Source organism: Heterodontus francisci, chromosome 18 (genome assembly GCF_036365525.1).
Source record: "Heterodontus francisci isolate sHetFra1 chromosome 18, sHetFra1.hap1, whole genome shotgun sequence".
Classification (NCBI taxonomy): domain Eukaryota; kingdom Metazoa; phylum Chordata; class Chondrichthyes; order Heterodontiformes; family Heterodontidae; genus Heterodontus; species Heterodontus francisci.
The window spans coordinates 28,787,879-28,800,258 of NC_090388.1; the positions used below are offsets into that span (position 1 = coordinate 28,787,879).

A 12,380-nucleotide genomic window follows, 5' to 3' on the forward strand; every position below is an offset into this window, starting at 1 on the left:
CTGCAGAAACAAGAAAACATTGCTGCAGCAACATTTTGATATTTGCTTCAATTAAGCAGCCTATAAATTATTATATATGTGATTGTACCAAAACATTTTAACATAACTGTCATGCTATTGAGAGTGTTATTGATTTGTGCAGTTAGTGTTTAGCCTTTAGTCATTCTTTTTGTTTCAAACATTATGTGCTGTATTTTATTCAGCATTTGTGTCTTTAGTTCTGATTTTTTGATTTGTCCCTCTTCTTTTCCTCGACTTGTCAGTCTGACCCAACCTCTTCTACCTCATCTGATGATTATCCCTATGTTTTGGAAGCAAAACTGCAAGAAATGATCACCATGCTTAGGAAGGTAGCCTTGCTGGTTGATAATTAGATTTTTTTTTCACAATTTATCATTGTGCAGTTTTGTGCTTGATGAGCTTTATTTGTTGAAAATAGCAGGATTGTGGTTTAACCATGAAAATTCAGCATGTTGTTCCATATGGCTGAACTCATCATACATGAAAATATTTTTGAAATCTAGAATAAAGTATTGCTAATGCTTAGGTGTTATAGGCTTTACCAGTCCACAAATGTTAAGCAATGCTCTCTAGCTGCCTGCTTAATTCTGCACACAGACAGCGTAGGCTTGAGCTTCGCTTTTTTTTTCTTGTTTTAAAAAAACACATATACAGGGATATTAACTTGGTAAAATAAAAGGGAGTTCTGTTCAGCTTTTCAATTTGTGTTGTAGGCTGAAGAGAGACATGGCAGCATAGAAGAACGTTTGAGGCACTTGGAGACTCAGCTTGAAGAAAAGAATCAGGAACTTCAAAGGGTAAGTCATATTGAGAATCTGATACAAAGGCCTGAATCCTATATCATGCTGTATTAGTTATTTCAATTGTTACTCATTGTGTTACTTGTTAAAATGGGTGTATATTTAAATGGCGGTGAATGATTTGTTTGCTCTGCAAGTCTTGGGAATCGTGCTAACTGTATTGTATTTTCAATTACATTTGTGGCTGTTGAGTAACGCTGAACCTTGAGATGATTGTGCCTAACTGGAAGCAAAGGAAATATGACAGATATGTGATTTCTGTCAGATCTCCCAAGGTTTTGTTCCTGTTGATTATGGTAGGTGGGAGGTTACACCTTGTAAGGAGGGTGCTGGGGTGTGAATTAGGAGAGAAATGCAGATTGTCAATGAAAGGATTTGGAAAGAAATTTGTGAGAGGTGTGCTCAAAATCAGGCAAATATTTGTTGCTTGCTTCCTGGGAAATAAATAGGCCATAAATTTGCATGGGTACTCCCTATCAAGTAGGCTCCTTTATCAATGCTATAAGTTCCGTCGGAGATCAGCATAAACCCCAGAGAAAGAGCATAAATGGCCATTTTTAATGTTTATGCCATTTAACCAGGGTGCCCATTGATCTACTACCAGAGAAGCCCACAGAAATTCCAAGAGATAGTCTTTGCAATCATCGTGGGTATATAATTAAATAAGTTTGTTCCCCTCATATGTCACTACTATATAAATAAATAGGTCTGTACATGTAGCATGAAGGACGAAGGCACTGACACTTGTACTGTAAAAATGGATGTTTAGTTTTCTGTGGGTATGGGTAATTTTCAGATTTCACCCAAAATGGGCTCCAAAAGATTTAGCAGGACGACTGAATTATTTTCATGTTCAGGCCATATTAGCATATAGTTGATGAGCTGTCCAGCACTCAGTGAGGACTAGACTGGATTCATTCACCAAACTGGAAGACCAAAACTCTAGCTGCTCCATGAGTAAGCCGAATCCAAGTCGACAGTAAAGTTGGGACAGGACAACCAAAGGGCTTACCCAGTAGCTAGCAGAAGACCACAGTACTTTTGTCTGATATTTAGAGGTCAATTTTAACTTTTACTGCCAGGTGGTTGACCCCTCATTATAGAACCTGTCTGATTTTCCTTTCAATTAATATCAATAGGAAGTAAAATTAGGGAAGTTGCATAATGGCAGTCAAACCACCACAAGCAATTTTCCTCACAGTGTTAAAAGTTATAATTACCTTTTTTTTTATTGCTGTGTCTTTAAGGAAAAGCAACTCATATTCAATTAGTGAGGTGTCATAACATAATCTTGTTTATATAATAAAAATGGGTGTTTATCCTTCCATTAGGATTGGATAATTTTCAGATCTCACCCAAAATGGGCCCAATAGATTTAGTGAGAGGACTGATTTATTTTCAAGTGCAGGCCTCATTCGAATGTAGTCAATGAACTGCCCAGTATTCAGTGAGCAAATAGTACAATTTTAAAGGGGGTGCAAGAACAGAGAGACCTGAGGGTGTTTGTGCAGAAATCTTTCAAGGTGGTAGGGCAGGTTACAAAACTGTTAATAAAGCATATGGAATTCTGGGCTTTATCAATAGAGGTCCAGAGTGCAAAAACCAGGAAGTTATGTTCAACTTATATCAAACACCAGTTTAGCCTAGCTGGTACATTGTGTTCAATTCTGGGCAGCACACTTTAGGAGGAATGTCAAGTCTTTGGAAAAGATACAGAAGAGATTTACTAGAATAGTTACAGGAATGAAGGTTTACAGTTCTGTGGATAGACTAGAGAAGCTGGGGTTGTTCTCCTTCCAGCAGAGAAGGCTAAGAGGAGATTTGATACAGGTGTTTAAAATTATGAAGGGTTTAGATAAAATAAATAAAGAGAAACTGTTTCCAGTGGCTGACAGGTCGATAACCACAGGACACAGATTTAAGGGGCTGAATTTTATGATTCCGCCACCACTCATGGTGGCGGGTGCGCAAAATGGCAGTGGTCCAGCTTGTAATGTCAGCGGCGCATTTGCCTAAAGGCAGCGGCCACCTCCCCCTCAATCACGTGGCAGGGGTGGCAATGAAGACGCCGCGAATAGCCTCACCTGACGTTGGAGCAGATGCTGGCGCCATCTTCAAAAGCCTGCCAGCCCTGCATTTACTCTCTCTCTGCAATCAATATAAGCTCATTGAAGCAACACTTCTGTGCTGTTCCCCCATTCACACACAAGCCCATTGCAGAGCTCCCCCCCCATTCACGTACAAGCCCCTTGCAGAGCACCCCGCCACAACCCCCCCCCCCCCCCACCCCCACCATTAACACACAAGCCCCCCCGGACACTCAGGATAGCGACATTGGTCACTGTAAACTCCACTTCCCCTATGCTACTCTGGTTAACTTACCTTCCCTTTTGTGGCACTGAGGACTCTTGCCTCGGTGGTGGCAGCTTTTCAAAGTCGCGAAACTGAAGGTACGTGAGTGCCCCACATCAAATGCAAAATTGAGAAACCTTCGTTGGATCGCAGTGAATTAGATTCAAATTAATTTAAAGCAGCATTTCAAACATTTAAATGACAATGCCATTGCATCAGGGCATCAGTACCGCCGCAGTACTTCCGTGCCTGTGACAAAATTGGCACACTGCAGTACGGTGCCGGGTTTCATGGTGAACGGCTTCGCGGAGATCCTCCACACTCCATCCCCCCGCAGTGCTACCAAACCCACCTCTGACAAGAGATTAAAATTCACCCCAATGTGATTGGCAAAGCAACTAGGGGCAACATGAGGAAAAACTTTTTTATGCAACGAATGGTTTGAGTTTGGAATGCACTGCCTGATAGGATGATGGAAACAGGTTCAATAGTAGTTTTCAAAAGGGAATTGGATAAAAAGTTGAAGGAGAAAAAATTGCAGGGATATAGGGAAAGTGCCAGGGAGTGAGACTAACTGGATTGCTCTTTGAAAGAGCAGGCGCAGACCTGTTGGGCTGAACGTTCTCTTTCTGTGTTGTACTATTCTATGATTCGTTCCTGTGACCCACTGTTGGTATTGGAAATTGGTGCTCGAAACACACAACTGACTGATTATTCTCTTCATGAAATGTTACATTCAAAATTAGGATGACTCTTACCTCTTCTTTCCAGATCCAATATTTTGGATTCAGAGCGCTGATGTACTGATGCACTGTCATCAGCACTTAGTTCAGACAAATACAGCAGGCTCAATATGCATCCCAAATGAATGAGCTTATTTTCAAGATAGTAATTATCATTACAACAATGCATTACAAAACTGGAACATTTCGCTGTGCAATTGTAAAATGTGTCACTAGCAGATTAGTTACAAGAAGATGCCTTCAAATAAGTGGAACCAAAAGGACGAAGATGAAACATGAAGGGTAACAAACTAAATGGAAAACATGGCTCCAAAGTAAATGGCAAGTGAAAGATGGTTTAATGAGAAATGCAACAAAGTATAGAAAGCTAAATAATAACAGAAGGAAGATTTGTTCACAGTTGACAGCTCTGAATATGTACTGGCCGAACCCAGCCTGAAGAAATAGATTGCCGTTTTCTTGGAATAAAGACAGAAAATGCTGGAAATACTCAGCAGGTCAGGCAACATTTGTGGAGAGAGAAACGGAGTTAGGCTTTCGGATCCACAACCTTTCAGTTCCGATAAAAGGTCATCGACCTCAAACATTAACTCTGTTTTTCTCTCTCCACAGATGCTGCCTGACCTACTGAGTATTTCCAGCATTTTCTGTCTTTATTTCAGATTTCCAGCATCCAGAGTATTTTGCTCTTGTGCAGCACTGTTTTCTTGGGCTTGGCAAGTGAATGACAAACTGTAATCATTCAAGCCTGTTGTTAATCTTTGGTATAAATTTAAATGTTTTGCAAAACTGCTTTTTTATTTCAAATGTCATAGGCTCGCCAAAGAGAGAAAATGAATGAAGAGCACAATAAGAGACTCTCAGACACAGTGGACAGATTGCTGACAGAGTCTAATGAGCGACTTCAGCTGCATCTAAAAGAGCGAATGGCTGCATTAGAGGATAAGGTAATATACAGTCAAGGAGCTCGACACCATCCAGGACAAAGCAGCCCACTTGATTGGCACCCCATCCACCACCTTCAACATTCACTCCCTCCACCTCCGACGCACAGTGGCAGCAGTGTGTACGATCTAAAAGATGCACTGCTGCAGCTCACCAAGGCTCCTTAGACAGCACCTTCCAAACCCGTGACCTCTACCACCTAGAAGGACAAGGGTAGAAAATGCATGGGAACACTGCAACCTGCAAATTCCCCTCCAAGTCACACACAATCCTGACTTGTACCTATATCGCCGTTCCTTCACTATTGCTGGGTCAAAATCCTGAAACTCCATTCCTAACAGCTCTGCGGGTGTACCTACACCACGTGGACTGCAACAGTTCAAGAAGGCGGCTCACCACCACCTTCTCAAGGGCAATTAGGGATGGACAATAAATGCTGGCTTAGCCAACGACGCCAACATTCCATGAAAGAATAAAAAAAATTAAACATTTTCTTGATAGTATTCAAACTTTTTGTTTAATTTGAATGGAATAATTACTTTTGCAATGCTAACATGGAAATTGATGTAAAACAAGTATTATAAATTGCTGAATTCTTATGATTGGGGCCTAACCCTTTGTTGGTCATACTAAGCCACCCTGATTATGATATGTCTAAATGATTCCCAACCACACAATGGAGGCCAAAGTGGAGCATCCATCTTGAGTGAAGAGAAAGGAAAATTCAGCAATGATCTGCCTAATTCAACAGAACATATCTCCAATAACCAATGTAGAGAAACAGTAAAATGAAGGAAGTGGTCCTTTATGGCTAAACAAAGGCAATGCAGAGGCTGGAAGACAATACAAAATGTAATGACAAAATTTTTATGTTGTCTGATGCAACATATATGAGATGTGTGGAGTTCAGTTGATTGAAGATCAAAAGCAGGTTTATTAAACAGCTAACAAGTATATACAGTGCAGAGCTAACCATTTACAGGACTTGTCTCTTGGTGTTACAGTTACAGAGTGACTGTGGCTCTGAGTGACATGACTGCATCCTGGTACTTGGCTCATTAGCATACTAAGATCTTAAAGGGACATCATTCTTAAAGGCAATCACACAACATCCCCCTTCTTTCCAAAGATAAGTCTCATATGCTAAAAGTAAAAATACATAACATTGGATAACATCAAAATTATTTGCACATGGATTGAGATTGTGAAATATAGAGGCTCAACAATCCATATAACGCCTCAGTGGTTTGACAACTCTTGTTCGGTGAATTTGCGTCTCATCTGTTGCTGCTGTTCCTGAAATTTCTCCCTCTCTGCATTCAGTTTCTGTTGCTCTGCCTTCAGCCTGCAAACATACTCGATTGCTTTTCTCAAAATGACCACTTTTGAGGCCTTGTTATTCTTGGAAAGCTCCGGCACCTTATCTCAAAGAGCTAATAGACAATGCTTCAACTCATTCCTCCTCTGCCTCTTCAAGACATTGCATGTCCTTCGCCTCTCCTCATCCTTCGTGTATGAAGGCTTGAGGCTCCAGGTTGGGGGAAGAGTACTTGGTCTCATGGAGATATTGTCTGTTCTGGCTCGCTGTGGTGCTGGCGGTACTCTGGAGAGCAGAAATAAAGCACAGCACAGTTGTGGTGTTGCTGGGTTTCCAGACAGTACCATTTTATGCTGGTCAGAGTCTGCAAATGGGTTCCAGTCCTTGGAGACTTCCCCTTGGCAATGCTCTTGTGATTAGTTATGATGGACCAAGCGGCCTCTTTCTGTGCCTTAAACTTTCTACGATTCTATGTTGAGGTATGCTTACATGCTGGTAGTCCTGCCACTGCTGGTCCCTTTGTGTCTACTAGGTAGAACATTTGTGGTTTCCAAGCCAACTTGGCATAGCTGCATTGCATTGTTAATGTGCCACTGCACGGGATGACCCATGATCTGTAGATAAATTGACAGTCGTTGGTTGTATCATTGATTTCAATGACTCTGGTACAGATCTTTGAGGATTCAGACTGGTAGGATATTTGCACTAGCTCTGGTGTCAATCTTGACCCTGACTGTTTTGTTTGTCAGCTTTCTTTAGGCACATGATGTTAATAGTGGTGAAAGCTTCCAATTGTTTGACTTCATCAGTGTGATGTGTCAGGTTCACAATGTGGAATGCCTGTTCGTCTTCTGGCTGAAAATTACTTCTCTCTGGGTCTTGTCTCAGGTCTGTTTTGCTGTGGACTTTATGGGCTGAATTTGAAGTCGGCGGCCTTCAGGCGCAGATGCTCCACCGCTGAGCCCCCACAATATTTCGCACAGGGGCTCATTTAAATTGAGGGGGCGGCCACTCTGTTCCCGGCATGTACCACCGTGCTGGTGCCATTTTTAAAGGGCTTCAAGCCCTTAGAAGAATTTTGAATTTTTAAAGTAGCCTTACTGTTGAATTTGTTTCAAAAAATAATTAACAGGTAGAGGCCTGGTCCCAAACCCCCCAATGTTTTTTTTAATTGTCCTATATCACGAACATTAACTTTATTCCCACCCTGAACTTCCCCCCCCAATCTCGTCACATTTGCCCTTCAACCCCTTCCCAACATCCCCACAGCCAATAAAAAATGTTTTCCCTGCTCCCTCCCTCCCGCCCTGATAATTTCACTCCTTTCCCCTCCCCACCAGTGTCTCGCCTCGGAACTCGGAATAGAGTTCTGAAGGCATGTGAGTTGCGGCCAGTGGCCATAATATCAGCGTGGGATGGCCACCGGACAAGATAAATTGATTTGCATGTTTTTAAAATTCATTTTAATATTGAAATGAAAGCCCCGTCGCCAAGCGGCAGGAGGGGTCGCACCCAGGCTTTGCTGCCGCCAGTTAAATGCGGCAGGGCCTTCTCAGCGTCGGGGATCGTGGCAGGCCACTCCCTCAAGTATTTTACGGGCCCCCCCGCCACGAACCCCAACGTCAAGAGGCTGGTAAAATTCAGCCCTATGTATCGGCTTGCATTTATACAGGTCTCTGGCGCCTTCCTTGTTGCTGTTGCCTGTTTGTGTCCAACCAGTACTTCTGGCTGCATCTTTGGAGGCAGAATTCTTGCATAGATGGGCCCAGTGTCCTTTTGCACCGCACACCTTGCACAGGTCTGAAAATGCTGGGCAATTTCGCCGAGCGTGGGACAGACCACAATTAGTACACAGCTTGCTTGCTCTTTTCAACCTGGCTATGGTGCCGATACTGTTGGTTGCACCGAGTGCTTGTAGATGCAGTTGTCCAGCTACAATGGCTTCATATTTCCTGCCATCTTCCAGCAGAGTGTCAGTGCTGTGACCTTTTATTTTTCCCAAGAGGTCCTTCTAAAATGCTTCAATGAGTGTTGATAAAATCACCAACTCCAATATTTGGTCTGATAGCTCAGCTTCTGAAAAGTCACGTCTATTGCCCTTACTACAGAATCTACTGATGTATTGGTCTATTGATTCCTGTGGCTGATGGCTTTAGAACATCAATTCTAGGCGGTGTATTTGAAATTCACTCATAATTGCAGTTGATCTTCCAGCACCTTCCATATCTTTGCTGGATCTTTCTTGTCCTCTTCAGATACACCTGAGGTATTGATTCTGTTTAATCCCTCATTTCCAATTGCTATCATTATTTTTATAGCTTGCTTTTCTGGTTCTGTAATTATTTGGTCTGTGAATCTTAACTGCATTCTTTGTTGGAACAGTTTGAACTCAGATAGGATATCCAAGGTTTTCCAGTTCATGCTGGGACATTTGATATCCATGTTCCTGCTGTTCACTGACCTGAAACGATAACTCTGCTTCTCTTTCCACAGATGCTGCCAGACCAGCTGTGTATTTCGAGCATTTCTTGTTTTTATTTCATATTTTCAGCATCTGCAGTGTTTTGCTTTTATATTATTATTCCTGCTGTTTGTTTTCCTTTAGGATTGCTTTAAGACCTGTTTCTGTGACTCTGTACTGCCTTCCCTTTAAGAAAATTTCTCTGTTCTTTAAACTGGCTGGTTTGATTGACAGGAGTAGCGTGTCTGTTTATCTAGCCTCCAGCACTCTAGTCTGTTTGTTTATACAGCTGTTCAAGAGACAATTCTTCACGCTTGAATGGTTTTATAAGTTCTTTTTAAACTTAGGCTGAATGAATAAAAGCTCTTCAGGCTGGGGTGATTTAATAGGTTTCTTTTTACAGCTCTAGCTCCTAGCTCTGTGAATGGAGGATCCCATGCTTTTTGCTTTTGGGCACCTCCTGTAATGGCGCGGACCTGATCAGCCTGGGGAAGTCTTTGAAAACAATCGATCAGCCTGAGATAAGGATTTCCCTGTTTTTTTCTTTTACTGAGCCTTTAAAAAAATCAACTTTGCAAGCACCTCAAAACTGGGGTTCCTGTACCAATGGCACACTGACTCACCCGTTCACAGTGATTGATTTGCAGCCTGTAGTTCAGCTCTGTCTCCTACAGCTGGATGTGAGTTTTTGTTTCTTCTTTACACTGTTTGGGTCAGTGTTTCTTTTAACTTCCTCTCTTTTAGCTGTATGTAGTTTTTAAAGCTGTTTTCCTGTAGTCTTCAATCTTGGATTTTGTCTTCTCATCACAGCTGCCATCATGTAATAAGAAATTGATGTAACATAAAAGAGGTGTGTGGAGTTCAGTTAATTGAAGATCACAAACAGGTTTCTTAAACAGCTAAAAAGTATATACAGTGCAGAGCTAACCATTTATAGGATTTGCCTCTTGCTGTTACAGTTACAGAGTGATTGTGGCTCCGAGTCACTTGACTGCATCCTGGTACTTGGCTCATTAGCATACGAAGGGACATCATTCTTAAAGGCAATCACACAACACAAAATACTGAGGCAAAGTGAGAAAATAATATGTTATAATAGTCATATCTGTTTCTATCCATATATCACATTGAATTTGACAGGCTACCATTTTAAAATCACTCATACTATATTCAGAAATGTACATTCAGTCAATAAGTTCTCACTTATGCACTGAGCTGCTTTTTATTCTAGTGACAGGGGTCCCGGCAGCAGGGGAAACCCCGCCTCAGCCCTTTGTTAGACTCCTGAAGCCATTTGACGGTGGGCAGGCAATTAACTGCCCGACGTCGGGGACACCATCCCTTTAAGGGTCGAGCTCCCTCCTCCAGAGCTGCCAGCCAATCGGAAGGCCAGCAGGTCTACAGTACCAGCAACTCACTGGGAGCAGTGGCAACTGCCGGTACTGCAGAAAGCCCTGCAGTACGAAGATGGCCGGAGACCGTGGGAAAGAAGAGTGGGGTCGGGGTTGCAGGGGCCATTCAGGCAGGCCCCGGCAATGGGGTAGGGGGGTGTTGCTGAGGGTGGGGGCTGTCTCCCTTTGAGGGGATAGGCAGTGATCACTGCTGGAAGGAGCCCTCTGGGGGCCATGGATCGCACCCAAAGGAGGGAACCCCCTCCCCCACAACCCTGCTAGGAGACTGACAGGCTTTAACTGGTGGCATCTCCCCACGGTGGGGGAACCACTCCGCCTTCCATAAAATTGAGGTGGAGATGGGAGGATGCCCTTAAGTGGCCATTAATTTGTCACTTAAGGGCCTCAATTGGCCTAGGGCAGGAAAGCCATCCTCGGCCTCCCTTAGTCCTGGACAAAATGGCAGGGGGCCTGGGCAATGTCGAGAACGGCCTGCCATTTTGTTGCCACCCCCCCGCCTCTGTGCCTGCCTCCAAGGGAAGAACGAGATTCTTCCCACTATATCCTGCTCTATTTCATTTTATAAAGGAGTGTCGAAGGAATGATTTTAATGGAAGTTAAATTCAAGTAGTTATTAAAACAGACAACTTTACCTAAAGTCAGTTTTATGTTGGTTGAAGAGTTGAAAATTGACCCCAGTAAGTCCTTTGAAAAAAGTGTTTTCACTCCCCTACTGATTACCACATACTGCCCTTCCTCAGCCGGTAAATCAGCATCCCTCCATGTTGAACACCACTTGGATGAAGCACTGAGGATGGCAAGGACACTGAATGTACTCTGGGTGGGGGACATCAATGTCCATCACCAAGAGTGGTTCGGTAGCTCCACAACTGACCTAGCTGACCGCTTCCTGAAGGACATATCTGTTAGACTGTGTCTGCGGCAGGTGGTGGGGGAACCAACAAGAGGGTAGAACCTACTAGACCCTGTCCTCACAAGTCTACCTGTTGCAGATGCGTCTTTCCATGACAGTATAGGTAGGAGTGACAGCCACACAGTCCTTCTGAAGATGAAGTCCCATCTTTACACTGAGCATACCCTCCATCATGTTGTGTGGCACTACCACCATTGCCAAAGGAGATAGATTCAGATAAAATCTAGCAGCTCAAAACTGGGCATCCATGAAGCGCTGTGGGTCATCATCAGCAGCAGAATTGTATTCAACCACAATCTGTAACCTCATGACCTGGCATATCCCTCACTCTACCATTACCATCAAGCCAAGGGATCAACCCTGGTTCAATGAAGAGTGCAGGAGGGCATGCCAGGAGCAGCACTAGGCATACCTAAAAACGAGGGGCTGGATTTTAAGAGACCGCCGCCAATTTCGGCGGTGAGCTCAAAAAACACCAAAGAGCGCTGTGACGATCTCACATGTGGTGGCTCACTTGAATAGCTGGGTGACCCCCGATGCCCCCCCCCCACCCCCCCAGTCATGTGGAGGGGCCGGGCTATCCGTCCCTGGCAATGGCATCAGCTGACTGTGCACAGGTGCTGCCGCCCTTTTTAAAGGGCAGCCAGCCCTGCCAGTCAATTTGAATGTTTAAAGATACACACCCCCCAAAATTTGTTAAATAAATTTCTAACGCCCCTTTCCCACCCCTCAATAACAATTACATTATCTATTTGCTCTTCACCCCCAAAATATTTACCCGTCAAATCTGACCTTTCCCCGCCAAGACTGCACAAAGTTTGAAGTTCACCCTTCCCAGCATCCCCTACACCCATTACATTTATTTGACCCCGTTTCCCATACCCCTCCACCGCACTGAAAATCTCAACTCCTTCCCCTTTCCCACCTATGTCACGCCGGCTTTCCCCCATCGGGGAATTGAAGGAGTGCCGGCTGCCGCACCAAAGATCGTGGTGGGTCAGGAAGATTGAAGGTAAGTCCATTTAAATTTATGCATGTAATTAATTTAAATATTGAAATCCAGATCCTGTCGCCCAGCAGAGGTGGGGCCACCATGGAGCCTCACCGCCACCGGGAGGATCGGGTCAGGCCCTCCTGATGTCAGCCTCCGCGGCGGACTGCTGATGGCACCATCTTTCAGCCTGTCCCCACCGTCCCCACCCTGACCCCACCACAGAGCTTGACGTTGAGGGCTTGGTAAAATCCAGACCAAGGTGAAGCGACAACACAGGACTGCCTGCATGCCTAACAGTGAAAGCAGCATGCAATAGACAGAGCTAAGTGATCCCACAACCAACGAATCAGATCAAAGCTCTGCAGTCCTGCCACATCCAGTCGTGAATAATGGTGGCTCCAGAAATATCCCAATCCTCAAT

General features: G+C 43.9%; 1 protein-coding gene across 3 annotated transcripts in view; it reads left to right on the forward strand.

Moving 5' to 3' along the window:
- Positions 1-12,380, forward strand: part of ppfia2 (PTPRF interacting protein alpha 2) — a 572,863-nt gene that overhangs the window by 417,672 nt on the left and 142,811 nt on the right. For all 3 annotated transcript variants that reach the window (XM_068051210.1, XM_068051211.1, XM_068051212.1), the window contains 2 exons: positions 735-818; positions 4,732-4,863. In XM_068051210.1, coding sequence (XP_067907311.1) covers positions 735-818; positions 4,732-4,863 — 216 coding nt within the window. The remainder of the gene's footprint in view (positions 1-734; positions 819-4,731; positions 4,864-12,380) is intronic.